Genomic DNA, 22,252 nt, shown 5'->3' with positions numbered 1-22,252 from the left:
TTTTTCCTAGTTTGTAACAGATTACTGTGGAACCGTCTTCAGTAATCAGTGAGCTTTTTTATTGACCTGGTAATGCAGGATCTTTAATTAAACCACAGTTAAACTTCATAAAGAAAAACAACATCAAAGCAAAATGGTTGCACACTTCACCTTAAACACAAACCCAGGTAGTACAAGTCGAAAATGTAAGAAGTGAGCCAAAGCCAATGGGAGATACCCCGTCTTGTCCGCACAAATAGCACAGAGAAGATAAAGTGAAACGCAATTATCATTTAAGTATTTATGCAGGTAATTTTTAATCAGTTAAGGTCACACTATTTAAAAAAACTTCTACATTGCATGCACTGCAGTGGATACCAAGATTTAATTAAACTGAGGTGTGTCTGTTTTGGTCATCCTTTAGATGATGCTTTACAAAGCAGCATACATAACTACCCTGAAAGGGAAGCTTGTAATTCCTGTTGAACATTAAACCGCCCATACAGAGAATGTGTCATTCAGTTTCTCATAAACAAGATGCAAGTGTGGAAAGATGATTATTATGTTTATGATATACATCATACAGTACATATTAAAATACACGTATAGTCATTTAAATTATTATTGAATTATTGACATTTATAATCACAATATTTTTTTATACCTAATCAAACTATTCTTCCTGTTATATATATATATATATATATATATATATATATAAGCACTAAATGATTATTTGAATGCTGCATGATTAGATAACTTTAATATTTAAAAAAAAAGCATCAGGTGGCTTCAGTACACAAGATTCTCTACAAGCAGAAGCTGAGTGAAAGAAAGAAAAAGTAGAATATATTGCTTGTGCATTGTGCATGGAATGAAGGCTGAACCACAATGAGTAGCTGTGTTTTGTGTTTTTCTGGGGTGTGTTTGGGAGATTGCTCTATAAGTATGCTGACATGCACACACGAAAGCAGAAACTTAGCACTCGTCTCAACAAGTCAAGCCTAAACTCTGCAACATGGACTTTGTCAAGGGCAAAGGTATTGAAGGGCAGGTCAATAAGGCCATCGATCAGGCAGGTAAGTCAATAAATGTATTGAAGCGATTTGTACAAATGCTACTTGTGATCCAGTTACTTTGGTTATTAATATCATGATTATTATTACAAACTACTTTCCCTTTTTCATTTACACATTACTATTTGTAACATTAAATCTATTTTGTTTAAAGCTGGTGTTGCAAAAGATAAAATTGGTGAGCTGACTGGAGGAAAACAAAGCAAGGACAAGAAACAGGGGGGAGGTAATTATATTATTTTTTTGACAAATTTTCTCATTTGATTATTAGGGAAAACTCACTGTTTAGTATTAGCAAGGATCAAGCAGTTTTATTCTCTTTGTATTAGTTTAAAGCTTTCTGATTCCCTTTTAACTAATAATAATAATCATCCTAAAGCAGTGGTAGGTTGTGTTATAGGAATAAAATTTTTCATTATGAACAAGGTGTACATGTATGCCTGTTGTAATAAGGCTGTAACTGTTGCAGGTCTCAATGACATGGTGAGCGGTGCGGTCGGCAAAGCTGCAGCAAACCAGGCGGCAGATCAGGCACTGACTTTTGGAAAAAACTTAATAGGCAAATAATTATGTAATGCACTTTAATTGTATGCATCATATTATTACCATCTTGCACAAGACTGTTTAATTAAACACCAATGGAACCAAAAAATGTTTAGTTTCTTTATTCATAACAAAAAAAAGCAATTAATATTTTTCTCTAAAGCAAATTTTCACGTGATGGTGTAGATGAGCTTTGTGAATGGTTTTGTTCCCCAATGAGCTAAACTCACCCACATACACACATTTCCAGGGTGTCACTAAATACACTGGATTAAATATTCACACATTTTAAATGGAAAATATTAGATTTAGCACATCTCCAAGACTAAGTGCTGAACAAGACCAGTGTGTTGGATGGATTTTTTTTCTGTGTGAGGTATTTTATGAATGTTCTTCTGCAGATATAAAGACATAATTCCTCTGAGTATAAAACTCTTGCTCTAAGATCAAAGACATTTTTAGTGTTGCACTTAATACTCATAATGTGGGGTCACAAGCTTTGGGACAACAAACAATGTGAATGAATGAATGAATCTAAACATGTTTTTTTGCACAATGAATGCAGAGCCAATACTGCCAACATTAGTTAAAAACAAATTAGTACAAAACTAACACAGTAAGATAGTGAATAGCTTGAGAACGTGAACTTAAGAACATCGCAGCATGACATTCTTCATACCTAGCAGCTTGTTTCGATGTCATACAGAAATTACAGTATAGTTAGAACAAACTTTATGGAACAAAAATTGGCACAAAATGAGTGGGACGATTTAATATTTAATATAATTTACTTTAGTAATATGGCATGCTATGGGTGTCATTGTAAACTCAAAAAATGACAGAAGGCTGTGGAGTAATCGGGCACAGGGTTGGTCTAAGGCTGGTCAGGAGTCAGGATGAATAAACTGGAAGAGGAGACTTTATGAGCATTTATGTGAAGGTCAGTCCAGCCTCATTGTAGACTTTGAAGACCTTCTCGATGGCATTGACGTAAGCTGCTGTCCTGAGGTCCAAGCCCAGGTTGTATTTGTTGGCCGTACGCATAATTTGCTGCAAAAAACAGAAATATATAAATATACTTAAAATATATATATATATATAATAATAATAATAATAATAATAAAATATTAATTGAATATCTAATAAGAAAGCAATGTTTAGTTAGAAGGATAAGTAAGTGTGGGTAATCAGTGTAGACAGGTTGGTCTACTGATTACTCATAAAGCAATCTCATCACCAGGAACATCACAATGCCCTGGAGGTGTTTATACACACTATAGTGATAAATCAACAGAGAAAACATTTTCATAATGATCATTTTCTAAGCACACTATAAACATTACTATATTTAAGCTGTTACTGTAATCTCATATTAGGAGACTGGCTAGCTTCCAGAGATCATTTGAAAACAGCTTTTCCCAGAAGGCCAAGCAAGATGTTAATCTACAAGGTCTTTCCTTATATATTTCTTTTAATCAAACCGCACCTACCTCTTTCACTTTGTTTAAATAGACTTTTAGCTCTATTTTTTACATGCTTATCCATAAACATTTACTCAATTATAATGTTGTGGCAGCAAAGAAAGCATGCCCCAGATTAAAAAAAAAAAAAAAAAAAAAGTTAATCCTTTTGTCACTTAAAGTCTATTTAATACACAATAATGAAAGCATTTTTATATAATTATAATATAAAATTATATAATTATAATTTTATAATAATTATTATTATAAAAGTAATTATCAATAATGAAAGCACTTACCCTTGCAGATCTCTCCATTGTGTAGGCAAGACCGGAGTGCACAATGTCCTTCTCAGAGGCGCCCTACACATTACAGAGCAATCATATAATAAGATCAGAATAAATGTATAACAGACCAACACTCAATCATTTATTGATTAAATCAAAGAAAATAATTACTGTGTAATAGATCTGATAAATATGCTGTAGCTAAAAGCTTTCAGTCAATTGAAACCATTTATCAGATATAAATACATACATGTGTTTTTATATCTGGATAAATGGTATATAATATCTAAAATATCTATATAGGTTAGGATATGTGGTGAATAAATATATAAATCTTATTTACCACATATCCTAACCTGAAAAGAATTCTGAACATTTACACTTGTAGTCAACACACACTTTTTGACAAAATGTAAATTAGTCAAACTTGCAGTACACATTGCAGTACAGTTTTTGCTGTTGAGCATGGCTAGGACAAAAAATTGCCTTTACATGTCAATAACACGGCTAACAAGTGCTTCTCAAAATAACAATGTTTTTTTTTTTAGTTGAAGATGGATTTGTTTGCCCTTTAATTTTTGTGGATAACGTCCTGGCACTCATGACATGACCATTATTTGTGGGTGCAAAACAGTCATGTTTTGAAGTAAGAACGATTAATCAAAAAGTGTGTGTGTGTGTGTTTGTGTGTACAGTACATAATGTGTAATGCAAATGATCATTCTCTCTCAGTGAGAAACTCTCCCTTTTTTTTTTATTCCTCCTTGGATAGTACTAAATTACTGGTTTGTTCTGTAATTCCAGGCATCATTATTCACACTTGGCTCACATTTTATAAATCTCTGAATGGGTCATGTTGCTTTCTGACGCACACAAACACACAGACAAAGAACTAATACTCACTGCCACACGAGCCTGGAATTCTGCAGTGGGAACCACGGGGATAGGACCACCTTGCTTTCCAAATTTCCTCTCAAGACTTTCCTGCACAGACACTAAAAAACACGAAAGCAATAATTAGTGACATGATTGGTAGCTTCTTATAAAACAGCGGCAGGAGGAATGAGAAGCTAGTAACAAGAACAAGTAATCCGAGACAGCTAAAATATTCCCAGGCTGACAGTAAAGAGGATGATATACTTTACTGTATTGCTTTTGTTAAGGTTACAAAATAGTCATGTACTAGCCCTAGGAAACAATAAGCTATTTGAAAGATAAATTCAGTTGAACAATATTTGTCCAAAGCCTGTCCAGGACATACTTATTCAAGATTCTATGGTTTACCATGCAGATCAGAGTTTAAAGTAAAAGTCTCCATTGTATTTAATGACTTTCTAACTTATTTTAAACAAGTACAGGGTAATTTTTGCCAAGATGTCTTTTTTTTATTCCACGGTGTCCCTTTTAGTTGTGAGTGGTCTAATAACAAAAGCCCGTCGAGGTTAGGTAACTTACATAAGAAAAAATATGTGACCTTAATTAATGCAGAAGCACACGAGGAGACAGGAATGTTCATGTTGCTGTGGGGCAAAAGGCACCACCCTGATGACTCAGGTGTAAACAAATAATCTAAGGTGAATAATAAGATTGTTGTACAGGATAGGGTAAAAAGTGCATTTACAGTGGTGTGAAAAACTATTTGCCCCCTTCCTGATTTCTTATTCTTTTGCATGTTTGTCACACAAAATGTTTCTGATCATCAAACACATTTAACTATTAGTCAAAGATAACACAAGTAAACACAAAATGCAGTTTTTAAATGATGGTGTGTATTATTTAGGGAGAAAAAAAAATCCAAACCTACATGGCCCTGTGTGAAAAAGTAATTGCCCCTTAAACCTAATAACTGGTTGGGCCACCCTTAGCAGCAATAACTGCAATCAAGCGTTTGCGATAACTTGCAATGGGGTATTTTACAGCGATCTGGAGGAATTTTGGCCCACTCATCTTTGCAGGATTGTTGTAATTCAGCTTTATTTGAGGATTTTCTAGCATGAACCGCCTTTTTAAGGTCATGCCACAACATCTCAATAGGATTCAGGTCAGGACTTTGACTAGGCCACTCCAAAGTCTTCATTTTGTTTTTCTTCAGCCATTCAGAGGTGGATTTGCTGGTGTGTTTTGGGTCATTGTCCTGCTGCATCACCCAAGATCGCTTCAGCTTGAGTTGACGAACAGATGGACAGACATTCTCCTTTAGGATTTTTTGGTAGACAGTAGAATTCATGGTTCCATCTATCACAGCAAGCCTTCCAGGTCCTGAAGCAGCAAAACAACCCCAGACCATCACACTACCACCACCATATTTTACTGTTGGTATGATGTTCTTTTTCTGAAATGATGTGTTACTTTTACGCCAGATGTAACGGCACACGCACCTTCCAAAAAGTTCAACTTTTGTCTCGTCGGTCCACAAGGTATTTTCCCAAAAGTCTTGGCAATCATTGAGATGTTTTTTAGCAAAATTGCTGTTAATGTTCTTTTTGTTTAAAAGTGGTTTGCGCCTTGGAAATCTGCCATGCAGGCCGTTTTTGCCCAGTCCCTTTCTTATGGTGCAGTCGTGAACACTGACCTTAATTGAGGCCTGCAGTTCTTTAGATGTTGTCCTGGGGTCTTTTGTGGCCTCTCGGATGAGTTGTCTCTATGCTCTTGGGGTAATTTTGGTCGGCCGGCCACTCCTAGGAAGGTTCACCACTGTTCCATGTTTTTGCCATTCGTGGATAATGGCTCTCACTGTCTTTCGCTGGAGTCCCAAAGCTTTAGAAATGGCTTTATAACCTTTACCAGACTGATAGATCTCAATTACTTTTGTTCTCATTTGTTCCTGAATTTCTTTGGATCTTGGCATGATGTCTAGCTTTTGAGGTGCTTTTGGTCTACTTCTTTGTGTCAGGTAGCTCCTATTTAAGTGATTTCTTGATTGAAACAGGTGTGGCAGTAATCAGGCCTGGGGGTGACTACAGAAATTGAACTCAGGTGTAATAAACCACAGTTAAGTTATTTTTTAACAAGTGGGGCAATCACTTTTTCACACAGGGCCATGTAGGTTTGGATTTTTTTCTCCCTAAATAATAAAAAACCATCATTTAAAAACTGCATTTTGTGTTCAATTATGTTATCTTTGACTAATAGTTAAATGTGTTTGATGATCAGAAACATTTTGTGTGACAAACGTGCAAAAGAATAAGAAATCAGGCAAATACTTTTTCACACCACTGTAGTTCGTTAGTTCTGCATTGCTGTGGTATTGCTATTAATAAACAAAGATGCTCCAAAGAGCCAATAAAGCAGGTATGCTTTAATCAAAGTGGCACACGCCATGTCATTATCTGTTCTCATACTAGTTGAAGTTCCCTCCCTTTGAAAAAACAAATTCAAATGAAAGTAGCAGCTCCAAATTTTAGAAAACATCCAGATAGCAATTTATGTGACCACATATTTTTCCACTCCCTAATGACTACAAATGATAACAATGAGGAGAGAATAGGGTGTCTGCCTTAGACACATTGATTGAGCTAAGATGTATGCAGGTGTCTTCTTGCCTTGAGTAATTGATGCAGAGGTAATGCACATTGTGTTTCCGTGTAATAAATAAGGGCGTTTGCACAAAACTCACTCAGCAGGTGGTAGTTTGAGTCTCTCTCATACTTGAAGGTCAGACGGCCGTAACTGACATGATTCAGATTCTTCAGCCACTCGAAGTAGGAGACGGTCACACCGCCGGCATTCAAGTACATATCCTGTAGTGAAATCAGAAGCAAACTATTACATCATTTAACAAACAGCAAAATCAAAAGAAGAACTTTCATGGTTTTGGCGAGAATCTTACCGGGATAACCATGACGTTCCTCTCCAAGAAGATCTTGTCAGCGTCGGGTGTAGTGGGTCCATTAGCTCCCTCGGCAATGATCTAAAGCAACACGATACAGGTTAAGTGTGTATTAATGTTAAATATTGCATTATAGTGTGACAGGTGGGACACCAGTTTAAATGAGAAACTCATTCATTTTTTTAAATGGTTAGTGCAGTTCCGTTTGCAGCATGACTGAGCTAAACTACCATACATTACAACAGATTTTGGTTGTTGTAAAATTTTCTTTTTCAGGAACTTATGGCCTATGGCTAACCAGAACCATACGGCTATTTCTGGGGAAAGGCATAAATTATATTTGCTCAAAATACACCACAACTTTAAACGATACCAACTCAATTTACAGTCCCTCAGTGAGACTGCAGAGTCTCACTTTGTGGGTTGTAGAATTTGTCCCCAATAACTTATGCTTGTACTCGTGTTGCTTGTGACAAACTTCGTTGATGTACAGAGCAGAAAAGCATGATTTCAATCCTAAAGCTATAGTAGTAAATAGGTTAATGTGATTAATGTGAGTAAATAGGTGGTGATTCTCTCCCAACCCCCCTGTTTCCCCCAGACACTGGGTGTCATCAGGATAAATGGTTTTCATTAATTCCTGCAGGGAAGATAACATTTGGATAAACAGTCTACTCTCACTGCTTGCATTCTGAATCGAACAGTCTGATGCTCACATTTATCAAACCAAAGATACCCTGGATAAAGCCAGCCACCTGACCCACGGGTGCAATTCCCAGCCTTTTACTTGAGATTCTTGAAATGCAAGAGATAATGAGCGATGTGATGTGATTGACTTTAAGGCGTGTATTTGTCCATGCTCATCTATTACCTTGGCTTTGATGTTAGGAGCATTCTTCCGGGTGAGCTGCTTCTCTCCAGCGGCAGGGATGAGGATGTCACAGTCCGCCTCCAGGATGCTACCCTCATATGGTTGAGCATTCGGGAATCCCACGATAGTGCCGTGTTGCTGTTTGAAAAGCAGAACGACATCCGTTTGTAAAATGAATAGCAGTGCTGAGCCAGAAAAACGGTACCATCTAGCAATAAACATTTCTTCCTTGCTCACCAGTTTGTAGTCCTCCAGCTCCTTGGGGTCGATGCCATTGGGGTTCCAGATGTTTCCATCAATCTCAGCAATACCTACGCACTTGGCACCGTAACGGTGGAGGTAACGCATAGAGTGCAAGCCAACGTTTCCGAAACCCTGCAAAAGAAAAGAAATTCTTTTAAACATTGGAAACGCTTTTAATTTTGTGTGGAGTCTTGAATAACTGCTATTTACCAAAAATTAATTGATGAATAAATGATCCTGAAGCAGCAGGAGATTAAAATGAATTATCCAACTCTGAATTATTAGATGTTCATAAAATATCTTATTGTTTGATGATCAGCATTTCTACATGACCAGTTGATAAAGGATCTCTGGCGCCACCATGTGTTCTTTATAAGGTAAAGCAAAGCACTCGGACACAATTTTATTTTTATTGCAAAAGCGCAATTAAATCTAGCGTCTACCAGAACCTTGAACTGTGCTTTTAGTGGACAGTTTTACAAGCGTGTATAAATCTAAATTACTGTTAACTTTGTGCTTTTAATACACTCCTGCTGCAATCCCTTCTCCGTATACATACTGTGTAAATTTCAAACAGAATTTAATAGGAGAAAAAAAGTGCTTAGAAGTGTTTAAAGTATTAAAAAAAAAACGGAAAAAAGAAAATGCTCAGTTTTCTTCTTTACATCACAGTTCATAGCAGATTTATCTGCAGTGCAATTAAGAACAAATGTCAGTAAATAAGGAAAATAATGCATGCTGTAGTCTAGTGTTTGCTACTGTTCTCCAGCTCTGTTTTATCTTGAGAGAAGAATGCGGTTGCAGCTCACTTGCCTGAGAAAGGCACTTGTTTAAGAGAAGAGTGTATTACACAGAGGAAGTACCATGTCCGAACCCAGACGGAACTGAGAGTCATAACTGGTGCAGATGTTTAACTCTCTATTCCCGTTTGAAACAACTGACAGATACAGAAACACTACAAGACTACAGAATGAACAAATGTATTCATTCTGTATAATGAGTCCGAGTGCATGTCTGCATGTGAAGAGAGAAATAAAAAAAATCACTCCCTGGCCAGAAAAAGTTTCTCACACTTCATTTCATTTAATCACCGTCAGCTTCCATTACAGCACACAATGTGGTGACCAGTTCACGTGTGAAAAAAATTCTTTATGCATTAAGTCCTGAAAATATGCCTACTGTATGTATATTTAAGTTGTCAGCTGACTTCATTTTATTGCGACATTATGTCATCTGACCAACTGAATCTTTTTTTTTTTTTTTTCATTTTCTGACCACATCTGCTTCACATAGTTGACACTTCAGCACTATCCTTCCAGGTTTTAATACGGTGTTGAAGAGTTCTTAAAGCAGTTCCAGTAATTTGAAATTTCCATGGTTGTTTTCTTTGCTTGATTCAGCCCAATAATTTGACCTTCTGAACCTGTGACTTTTTTTTTTTTTCAGCTGTACCTGGATGATGAAGGTCTTATCGGCGAAGCCTGGTGTCAGTCCAAGCTTGCTCATGTAGGATGCCTCGTTGATGAAATTTTCAATGCCGTGGAAGACTCCACGCCCTGTGGCTGACACTCTGCCGTGGATTCCTCCCTGGCTGATGGGCTTCCCCGTTACACAGGCATGAGCATTAATGTCCTTTATAGAGATAAACAGATGATATACATTAATATGCTGAGCATAAAAAAAAGAAAAGCATATACAAATACAATACAGAATATTCACTGTTGCGATTCTTAACATTACATAATTACAAGGGCAATGCAGTGGAGAGAATCATGAGGGCACAGTAAAACATCTACACCTGCATAGTTGGATATGTGGTTGTTGGGGTATACACACAGGAATGCCGACGAATGACACAGGGGTAACATTCAGATAAAATCCATTGTGCTCCCAGTTTAAAATTATTTAACATAAAGACTATGACTGAACTAAAAGTCCCATGCAAGTCTCAGTGTTTTTACATTTACGTTAGCGCATACGTATAGGTAACATGGGTAGGGTTTTTAGAATAAAAATAAAACACTAATAAAACAAACAAAATCTAAAGCACTTTCACGTTATCTGTTCTGGACCACTAGCACACTTTAGCTTGAAAAGTAAAAAACCTTTAAAATTATTATTATTATCGAATTTAATTGTTTTCATGTTTAAAAAATATTTTTTATTTATTAAATTACAGGTTATGAAAAAATGCTACTGTGTAGGACGACTTTTACACACTTAAGCTTTTTTTTTTACACGGGCCGTTGTTACTAAAGAACGGTCACTACACCTGAACACAAAATAAAAAAAAAATGCTTTACATGCATGCGCACACACATACACGGTCACAATGATATAGTAAACAGTACACGTGAGCACAGATGTTGACTATATGTTTGACGCACACGCACTGAGATTAAGCATGGGAGATGATTACCCACAGTTCCACAGAATGCGAGAGGGAAGACCAGCATTCAAAGCGCATGCGTACTACTCGTATGTCAAGACCTCGCTCGTTTATTAAATTAAAATTTACTTTAAAATGTTGCTCGTCTTACAAAAAAAAAAAACGCTTGCAGATCAAGTTACTCGCAATCCAAGTTTCTACTGTACTGTAATTAAAATGTACAGTTTGTTGGTAATTTCTTAACAAACCTAAATACAATGATGCATAAGAGTCACGACTCGTAAGTTTTGCTCAAATTCGCCCACCAACAATTCTTTTTATTCTCTTCCCCCTCTCCTACCAGTGTTTATAAACCATATGTTTGTCTTTTTCAAAGCTGTCCTCACTCAACCCTGGATTAACTCCAGCCCCCTCAGATCCTTTCCACAGCATTACTAATCACCTACTGTTCACATTTGGGTCAGCACCACACTGTCTCTCTGTCATTTCACATAAAGAAACACTAACAAACACTGCCAACATCCATCTAATCTCCCAGATCTAATTGGTTTTTTAAAAGATGCCAAAAAATAACCTGGAAAAGCTTTGTGTTCGAGTATGGACCAAGTCCCACAGGTCACAAAGAAACATAAGGACCATCAACACAGTTTCTGGGACACATTCTATTTAAAATCAGAGGCTGAGCTGAACAATGGCTCTTACTGTTCAGGAGCTGGCTCAATCCACAAATGACACATGTTTATCCATGCACATAGCAGAAAGCTCTAATGTGAATAAAACACATCATAAACACAATCTATCTGGCTAAACGGAGGAAATTCGTAATCTGTACGAAAGATCTTAAATAAGATCAACACATCAAGTGCAGGTGAACTGCATCTGCTGCCTTCAGTCTATTCAAGCAAAATGGAATAATACTAACCGTACAATACTAACAGCAATAATACTCCACTTTCCACTGCCAAACTGAGCACACATCCTGACTCAAGCTGCTATGAAAGACTTGGAGTTATTCTTCTGCACGCATCAGGTTTTGCATACTGATAGGAAACGAGGAAATGTAGGAAAAAGAATCTTTTCCCAAGCTGCCATGGCAATGGCATGGGCACTGCAAGAACTCTGTATAAGAGGTGTATAAGAAGAGAGACATGACTACAACCATGTCTTTCGCAGACTGAGAGGAAACTAGGAAATGTAGAAAAAAAGAATCTTTTCCCAAGCTGCCATGGCAACGGCATGGGCACTGCGACAACTCTTTATAAGTGGTGTATAAGAAGAGAGACATGTCTACAAAGGAGGGGGGAAAGGGTTGACATTATGGGGTGATGGAAATATCTTAATACCTAATCTTAAACACTTAATGACATTTTAACTGACAACTTCATAAAAGTAGGACAGACAGACAGATACATGTCTAAATGAATCAACATTTTTTTTAGACAATATGCTGCTTTCTATAAAACACAGAAGCTTCAAGGCCTTAAATAAACAACACAAACTACCACTAAAATAATTAAAAGACTGAAACCACTTAAAATCATGGCAACAGGCTTAAAGATATTTTGACAGCATGAACTTTCATTTGGCATTAACACTTCTTTGGCCTGATTTTTGGTTTGTGAATATACAGTAAAAGCTGACACTGTGTGCTTTGCATTCATGCCTTTATGTCAACACTGTGTCATGTGACTCCAGGCAAAAGCATAACTTAATTCATTGCAGCTGCTGCTTTCGATCAGTGGGTGTACAATCATTAACTTTCCAAAATAAATACAGAATATGGTTGAAATATGGACATAATAAAATGCCTGGACATTCTGTTTATTCATACAAAAATCTATATAGCTCTCACTTACCGAGAGTCTGTCTGACAAAGTTAAAGCCAGTGTTAAAACAAACATCTGCACATCTCCTTTGGAAACTCCTACACTGTCTTAGTAAACTCTAAAGAGGAAAATGTGTATCTAAAGTTGTTCTATGTAACGGACATACAGTACTTGTGCATACGGACTTACAGTGTGAGCGATAGTGTTAGCGTAAGTATCAGCGATCCAGGACATCTCCCTCTCGCCGGTGCTCATATCAGGGGCAGGGACATCAATACCCGGTCCTGACAGAAGAGACAGAAAAGGAAGTGAGAGACTATAATAACATGGCAGCTACACTTAGCTATTGTGATAATATCGCCTAGATGAAGGGATGTGAAAGAAGAGAAGGAAAGATGATCATGTATCATCATGTCGGCTCAATATCCTAGTAAATGGATATCTACAACATCTCAGATATCTCTATAAAACTTAATCATAATTGCTCATTACACACAAACAGCTCTGTTGGAGGACGGATGCAGGAGGTTGTTAAACACAAGGAGAAAAGCTCCCAGAGGCCAGGATGAGAGCTCGACAGATTTGCACTTCTACCCCAGGATTACGAGTGGTGCTACTCTAAATGTAGAACATAAGGGTATGCTGCCTTAGGTATGTTTTTGGTAATACACCCAGGACCATTTATCTGAGTGCAATCAGAGAGCAGTTTTTCCACAGGATCTTGTCCTTAAATCGTCCTCATAAAGCAAACAATTGTTTTTTTTTCTTTTGCTTACAGAGCAACATGCTTTATTTGTTAAACAATACATGCACTAATAGAGAGTGGGATGAGCTCTTCAGCAGTGGTCAAAGAAGAGCAAACATTCATTATCAGTGTTATTGCCACTCACCAATGAATCCCTTTTTAGCCAGCTCAATAGTGAATCTTCTTGTGATTTTCTCCAACTCGTTGTCCTACAAAGCACCAACAATCAAATTAGCACAATTAAATCACAGACAAAGATCATACAAATACTGTACATTTAATAGACAGTTAAGTCAGCTAAGATATTAAACTTAACAGTTATCAAAAACAATAATGTGATATGGTATGTAAATGTTGCCAGTTACAACTTTGTCTGTTACGTCACCCAAGAATCCAGCTAGTTGTTTCATAAAGCTAAATAAGCAAAACCACTGTTCTGCTGATCAGCAGTTTCAGTTTGAAGGACACAATGATTATGTAGCTAGCAAATTAAAAACTTTTAGCAAAAAAATAAATAAAAATCCTTTACCATTTATTTTGCTCATGTTGAATAACTAACACAACAACAATAACTATAACCACTTATCCCTACATAAATGTGCATCTAAATAAGCGTTAAAAAAGAAATAAAAGACCAAAAGGTATTTTAGCCCATAGGCTAAAGTGAAAATTTTGGATGATGAAGAGGTCCAAGTGCACCACAGAGGTCTGTGTTAATTCCCATAGCAGTCTGCTCTCTCCATTAAGTCGAAAAAGTAAGAACAATAAACAATAATAGTATAAAAAAAAACATGAGGGAGAGAGGAGGGGAGATGCATGTCTACAAGATGAAGTTCACAGAGTTCACCTAGATAACCATGCTGTATTATGGAATCAGAAATACAATCAGCACATCTGAGAAAAGAGACAGTCTGTGGTTTGATTTCTGACTGCGCATACAGTAGTAAACTGCTTGCTGTGTAGATTCAACCTACAGACTTTACCAATATACAAACACCACACAATGAAGAGGGTTTATCAGGAATTTAATTCTTACTGAATATTATCCAGGCAGATGAACTCTTGTCATGATATACTCCTACACTGCAAACATGCCAACTAACGCGTTCATGCGTCATTTATTGTTCATATATACGACTCAGGAGTGTCGTACTTACAGAGAAATTTTTGGGGTTGATTTTGACTCCAGCTTTAGCACCTCCAAATGGCACATCTGAGAAAAAGATTACAAGTATTTGTTGATATTATTTTTAAAATAACCGCATACAGACAATAACATAACACATCAGTTTGTACAAGAGTGCAGATTGAGGACAAAGCAGGAAACCTTGCCCCCCAAAAATGGCCTTATTCTGTTCTGACAAAAAGTTCCATTGTGTGTGCACCGCCAAAAATAAATGAAAATAAAAAAAATAATAAAACGCAAATTGTTAGCCAACATTTCAACTACAAAACACATTGCATGTAAAAGATTTTATTGAAATCCTGCTACTCTTCTTTTCTCTCTCTCAGTGTGGTAAACCACAAGGTGATCACAAGCTACATGATGGCTTTTACCTCACACTTTCTATGAACAAGAACAGATTTTCCTCTCAGCCTATCTGCCTCTTGATCAGATGTCTTCTAGACTGAATTTGCTAACTGCCTGGCCAAAAAAAAGTCCCCATTTGGGAACGGTCATATTTTTGGGCAGCATCAAGCAAAGAAAATGTTTAAATTATTAAAATTGGGTTATAAATGCCCAACACATTATTAGAGACTAAACAGCTGTGTGGCTAAACACTTTGGAGCGATGGAAAAAAAGTCATGTCGTCTAATTAGTTCAGAGTGCCTCCATACCTGAGTAATGGGCATGTCAGGGTAAGAAGGTAAGTGCATATAATGCATAGCACCCAATGTATAAGTCTCTACAGGCAGCGGTATGATCTGGGGACGCATTCTTGATTCAGCACTTATTACTGTGTGGCAATAAAATGAGGTCAGCTGATGACCTGAAAATATTGCATGACCAGGTTATCACATCTATGGAGTTTTCATTCCTGATGACACATTGTCAAATAGTGGTTCTGGAAGTGTTTCACACACAAACTTGCCACCAATCAAAGTTAATGACTGGAAGAAATATTACAATGTTGTTGTTTTTTTTTTGGCCAGACAGTGTATAACTGGTAATATACTTTTAATTTGCACAAACCTAATCAAAAACATATATGGTACACATACAATTGTGTATATTTAGTATATTATTGTACTTGTGTATATAATATAATTAACTTTATATATGGTCTAGTTCCTTATCTGTTGCATCCCATTGCATGTCACATTCTAGGCAAGTATCAGAAGCACCTATTATTATGATTATTATTAAATGTGTTTCCCTTTTCTAGTTGTTGGACCTACATGTCCATTGTGTAGCTACAAATAAAAAACTAATAGTCTGTACATGAGAGATGTCAGCACCAGCTGCACAACCACCTCTGACTACAGAGCCACTTACCCACTACAGCACATTTATAGGTCATCAGTGAGGCCAAGGCTTTGACTTCATCCACAGACACGTCTGTGCTGTACCGAATACCTGCGAGAAGACACCAAAAGAAAATCAGTAATATTGCAGTGAGACTGAAGACTCAATTTTCTTTTTTTTAACATTTTCAGCAGTGTTTATATGGAAAGTAATCACTGTTAATAACTGGTCTAATATTTTACTCGAATTAAAACAGTTTTTATGTAAGTGCTGCAATCAGCACAGTAATCAGACCAATGGAAATGTTCTTGCCAGCCTGAATAATTCTCACAGCTGCTGCTTCTTAAAAGCCAAACTCTGTTATGACAGAGAAAGGAAAAAAAAAAATACATCCAATTACTCTTTGCAGTGAAACTAATAGGAGTAGCAGAACAGACACAGCAGACTGATCATCCTGCAGAACTCTGGTACTGTATACTGGAAACTGAAAGCCTCACATCACGATTCAATTATTTAAAATAAATACAATTACTGTGCAGACAAATGAGAGAGTGCCAGCATGATTTATTCAGTGAGAATTAAAAAAAAAAAAAAAAAAAAACCTTAACCATTATATCCCTGAACCACAGGAGTCAGATCACAAGGCCTGCTTTAGCAGGTCTGGACAAAAATAGCATCCAAGTTAACTGCGACACACCACTGACGTTGTGAATGTGACTCATTCACATGGCCAAAATTAAAGAGGTGGTTTGCAATATGTCGGTGTTATATGAGACCATTACATTATAAGACAGGGTAGAAAAGCTTGAATTCATAAATACTAAAGATCAAAACAGTTTCTTCACTTAAGGGTTACGGACATTCTGCTAAAAAAAAATAAATAATAATAATAATAAATGTGTGTGCTAATATAAATCAAAAATCATAAATGTCCAGAGGACGAATCCTGACAGCTAGATTAAATCCATTTTCACAGTCAAAGTGCAATACAGGACACTGTGTGAGAGATTTTTTTTTTCTTTTTTGGGGGGGAAGAAAGGACTATTTTTGAAGTCAAAGAAAGCACAGGAAGGAGAAGGAGAGTGAGAGGAATGACTAAGCACCGAGTTCTTCTGCTTGGTAACCACAAACATGGGCACTCACACAACCTAATCCTGAAGTCATGCTCACATCATGGAGTCTGTCACTGTTACAAAAGTCTAAAAGCAGATTCCATATAGCTATACTCCACACATCATATTGTCAAGCTCTCGATTTTTTTTTTCCCTTTTCTTCTTAGCTCACTGAGCAGAAATGTGCTGATTGCAAATGTACGAGAAACATGTTGGACTTTAGCTTTTAGTTGTTGCAGAAGCTTGCTATAAATGAGCAAACGTCAGCCAAATACCTGGATCATTAAAGATTATAGGAAAAAAAATTACTGTGATTTTTGCACAAAAGTCAAAGAGTGTTGTAACAGGTCAGTCTGGCTTCTCTTGTGCACTTAACAATCTGATATACAGAAGTCAGATTGAAGTAAAGTTAAATCTAAAAATTATCTTCATGTTTTTTGCTAAAGTTCCTGCCCAGGAATGTGGAAATGACTACGCTCATGAACCCGACATCCATGAACCCTGAGGCACTGGGTTCAAATGTATTTGTGCCATGCAGCTGATTATTCGAGTGCCCTAACCAGTAAGATCCACCCGCCCCTGACCCAACCTTACGATAGCCTACGTCACATTCTCAACTCATATATTACCCTGAATATTTGCTGAATTGTTCTTCTCCCACACCTCATATTCTCCACCACCGGTCCTTAAGATCAGAGCAACATGGATCATGCACCTCTCTATTGCAGTGAATGACATGGGCTTTGACCTGCTCTCATACTGAGTTATTAATAGAGTAAAAAGGACGCACAAGCTTTGTTCTGATGTAATCATACTGCATTTTACTGCTGTGGAAAGGTGTTCGATCCATCCATATTTTACTGTACATGATCTCAGGGTTCTCAGTTAGACCAAGCATACAGTCAGTAACCAAACACACACACACACACACCCTTACACAGATCCAACAAAAAAGTATGTCCCCCTATACAAAGGGACATACCTATTTTATTTTATCATCATTATTGTTATTATTACTGAATTTAATCAGTTTGGAAACAAGTCTTGTGCTTTTCCAATTTCAAAAAAGCTGCATAATTAATCGCATAAAAATGTAAATCGTTGTATGGACCTGTCCAGTTATTTAAGCATAAAAAGGCTGCAATTTGTTACAGGTAATATAAGCATAGTCATGAATATATGTAAAGACAAATAATTTTAAAAAATAATTGATGAGCTGATACATCATTAAATAGCAGACATCCTCTTAAGGAGATCATTTGCCTAATTATTTGGTCTTAGCCTTAAATAAATACATCTAAATATGAAATGGTAAATTATATATAATATACACACAGAGTCAAAATGTATACACTTGGGGAAAAAAGTTTAAATGTATTGCTATACATTATATATTGATATTTGATATTACGATAATAATATAATATTATTAGCATAATATCAATATAATGTATATTATACTATTTTATTTTTCCTAAAATGTGTACTATATACATACATACACACTCTAGTATAAAAATTTACCTTTAGAAATTTAAAAACACACATGTATAAATTTGAGTTTAATATAAAGTTTTTAAGTTTTAACGATAAATAACAGTTCAATGATTAGACCCAAAGTAAAACCTGTGACCAGTTTCTGAAAATAACAATCTAGCTCCAGGAACAAGTAGTAAGGCGACTGGAGGCGTCCAGATTCCAATTTAAAAGCAGTTGAGTGCACTATGTAAGACTGTTAACTTCACCCCCTAAAAAGTGTTCGAATGTAGTGCGTGAGGAGCAATTTGACACGTCCTTAACGTCATAGGTCTATGCTAGCTAACAGACAGACATAGTGTAAGGTCATCTCCGTAAATTGATCCCATGTATAGAAAAACCGGAAAATAGCGTGAAATAAATGTGAATGTTTTTAACGTAAGCAAAAATTAAACCACACGATCATATTATGTTACCTCCTTTGCATGGAGTCCTGTGTTGGCTGTGCTGTGCCCGGTAGCCCTCGATAACCTCCCACTCTCCGTTGTCTCTCTTGATGGGGAAAGACACGCTGAGGACGTGGTTGCACGGCTTGATGATCTTGAGGATTCCTCGGACTCGGTGTCTCTTCTGCTCGGGTGTCTCTCTCGTCTTCAGGTCCTCCACCAGCTTGTTCTCCACGATGGCGGCGCCGCGGTCAAAGAAGCCCTCCACCATCCTGAAGAAGTTCGGGTCGTCCTCTTTATCCGCGGCGTCGCTGTAGTGTCTCAGCCGCATTACCGACGAGGAAGCCGGCATCGCTGCCTCCACACACCCCGCCACCAGTGCGCTGCCCGCTCCGCGGCTAACGAGCTCCCCGAAATATCGGTACATTTCGACCAGGGGAAGTGGTGCTTTTGTTCAAGATGGGAGAAAAGAGAGTAAAATAAAACAAAGGGGATAGCAAGGAGGTGTGCAAAGGAAACAAAAACAAGGGGAGACGAACGAGAAGTGCTTCTGCCTGCCTCGTTCAGTAGTGAAATGACAGCGCTCGTGCCATCCCCCCTCGCTTTAAAAGGCACAGCGAAGAGCTACTGCAATGAGCTCAGCAGGCACTAGGGGGCGCGTCTCTAAAGGACGAGCCCTTAAATAAAAGTAGGCCTTTATTGTCATTTCAACCCTTAACAGTTCAGTACACAGTGAAACTAAACGTTCCTCCAGGACCAAGGTGCTACATTTATATAAATAAAAAAAAAGTTTTGTCTGTACATTGGCCAGAACTCGCTCTTTCAATAATAGACTATATGTTTCATACATTGGAGGACCTGAGCCCAGCCTCATATCATTGTCTGTCTGTCCAGTCAGATTATGTCACAGCATCACACAAAACCTGCACCATAAGTAAAAACATATTGTTAAGTATACTGTAAGCGGCTTTTTTTCTTTTTTTTTTTTTTTACATAAAATGCATAAAACTATACAAATCAGTACACAGTGAAACGAACTGATGTTTCATCAGGACCACGGTGCTTCATACTGTACATATTACATAAATTGAAAGAAACTAACTAGCTAACTAGGACACCTAATTAGCTGACTATCCAAGACAAACCAAACTGACAACATAAATTAACAAAAACTATTCAAAGTACTATACAAAATTAATTACAAAATGACTAAAAGATAGCACAAGACAACATAAAGTGCATGTGCAAATGTGCAAATGTGCAAACAGGAGCAGCAATACGACCACATGACACAATGCAGTATACTGGATACGGTAGTGCCAGTTAATGACATGATATATAAAAAACAGTAAACATTTCTTGTACATTTTTTATTTGCCAGATTTAATAATTTACTAAAAATAAATTAATAAGCTCCTAATAAGCTAATTGCTCAATGCAAACAAACACCTGCACAATAGATATTAATTAGAATAGCTAAACTGAATATTTTTATTTGGATTAGTTAATATTTTCAGCACTGAAGTGGTATAAGTAAATTGTATTTTTTTTCTTAATTTATTAGATCTACTTTTCCAATTTTCTTATCTCGTTTCACTTTCTGATTACCGAACAGGGAGTATATTTGGCTGACGATTAAAGAAGTACAATTTAGTAGCCAATTTACTACCTCTGTGGTCCCACCCACCCAACCCCGGCAATATAATTTGCAAACATCATATTCACTGCTACAAACATAAAAAGGCTATGAGCCGATCCCTGGTGCAGTCCCATCTCCACCTTAAACCAGTCGGTTGTAGCTATGGCACACCTTACCGCTCTAACAATGTCCTTGTACATATCTTGCACTACCTTCGCATACTTCTCTGCCACTCCCGACTTCCTCATGTAATACAGCAATTCATAAAGCAAAGAGTAAAAAAATAAGTACTATATAATAGAAAATTATATGAGAAAGATAAAAGATAATGCTTTATAAATATTTTACAGTTGTAAAAATGTTATTGTACAGTCAGTACAGTAGTGGTAGTGTAGTATGGTATATTCATTCATCTTCATCATACAGCTTATTCTGTGTACGAGGTTTCAGGTGGCTTGAAGCCTATCTGAAAGAGATTTTGGGTGCCAAGTGACTTGACATTACAGGGCACACACACAGAACTTAGACACTCAAACCAAGCAAGACAATGCTCCTGTGCGCAAAACAAGATTCATGAACACATAAAGAATGTTTTTGTGGAAACATTCAAATGCCCTGTATGGAGCCCTGATGAACTTTGGGACAAACTGGAGCGCTGACAGCGGCCCATGACTTCGGACACATACTGTATTCATGTACACTTTATGTCCACCAAACATATTAATATATTTTTACACATATTAATACAAATGTTTGTACTTACCGATATTTTCCTATATGTCTAAAGTTTCCCATGGATGCCTGTTGATTGTCTTTCTGTCAAATGCTCTTTGTCTTTAAGTTCAGATAAAAAAATAGCAGAAAGATGGCATTGTTGAAAGTTTTCCATCTTGTTTTCCAATTTTTGTTGTTCATGATGTAAATTACTAACCAGAATTTTTTTTTATTTATTTATTATTTTTATTTATTTATTTATTCATTCATTTTATTTTATTATTTTCTTTTTTTTTCTTTTTTTTTTGGGGGGGGGTGAGTTCTGGTGTAAAATTAATCTGAGGTGTACTTGGTCCAAAGGCTTCTCAGGACTGGAGGCTTCCCAGGAGAATTGTGCCCTGCTTCCAGAACATCAATTTTGAGAACTTGGGCAGCACGGTGGTGTAGGTGTTAGCACTGTCGCCTTGCACCTCCAGGGTCCAGGTTCAGTTTCTGGCCAGTTCGAATTCGATTCCCGCCCGGAGTTTGCATGTTCTCCCTGTGCTTGGCGAGTTTCCTCCGAGTACTTTGGTTTCTTCCCACAGTCCAGATTGGGCTAATTGCCTGTAATGTGTAAATGAGTATGTGCCCTTCAATGGATTGGCACCCTGTCCTGGGTGTACCCCACCTCGTGCCCTAAGCCTGGGCTAGGTGCAAGGACTTTCCGTCCCTGAATACAGGATAAAATGGTATAGATGATAAGTGTTCATTTGCTGTTTAATACTATATCCCACCCCTTGACATGCGTCACTGGAATAATAAAAAATCAATGTTATTCTCTTCTGTGTATACTCTGTGTACTGTCAGAGTATGTAAATAAGTTATTAATTATTATCTATGGCCAATATAGACCAATGTTACTGATCATTTTGGTGGTTCAGATTAAACAAGGCTAAAACATTTACCCTAAGATCAATATAGATACATGGAAGCACAACAGCAGTAGGGCATTTTGAAACTTTGCCTAATCGTACACACCTCTATTTTATGACCTACATGTTGAGAACATCTCAGTCCCAGTTTAGTTCACTACCTAGCAATATAACCTGGTGTGTGTGTGTGTGTGTGTGTGTGTGTTATTGTTAATAATCACATCAGTGGTCACTTCAGA

The 22,252-nt window shown here is 37.0% G+C and overlaps 1 protein-coding gene across 1 annotated transcript; it reads right to left on the bottom strand.

Annotated features, from left to right (window-relative positions):
- Window positions 1–1,705: 1,705 nt before the first annotated feature.
- Window positions 1,706–19,331, bottom strand: glud1b (glutamate dehydrogenase 1b). The gene is made up of 13 exons (XM_053511581.1): window positions 18,780–19,331; window positions 15,746–15,826; window positions 14,406–14,461; window positions 13,394–13,457; window positions 12,693–12,787; window positions 9,741–9,920; window positions 8,283–8,420; window positions 8,046–8,183; window positions 7,175–7,255; window positions 6,962–7,085; window positions 4,249–4,340; window positions 3,358–3,420; window positions 1,706–2,648 (listed from the first exon to the last, which is right to left on the bottom strand). Exons 1-13 carry the CDS (start codon window positions 19,174–19,176, stop codon window positions 2,529–2,531), a joined length of 1,629 nt encoding a protein of 542 aa, XP_053367556.1. The 5' UTR covers window positions 19,177–19,331; the 3' UTR covers window positions 1,706–2,528.
- Window positions 19,332–22,252: the final 2,921 nt, after the last annotated feature.

Source organism: Clarias gariepinus, chromosome 14 (assembly GCF_024256425.1).
Source record: "Clarias gariepinus isolate MV-2021 ecotype Netherlands chromosome 14, CGAR_prim_01v2, whole genome shotgun sequence".
NCBI classification, from domain to species: Eukaryota; Metazoa; Chordata; class Actinopteri; order Siluriformes; family Clariidae; genus Clarias; species Clarias gariepinus.
Note: the sequence above shows the minus strand (reverse complement) of the source record. Positions and strands in the feature narration are given on the sequence as shown.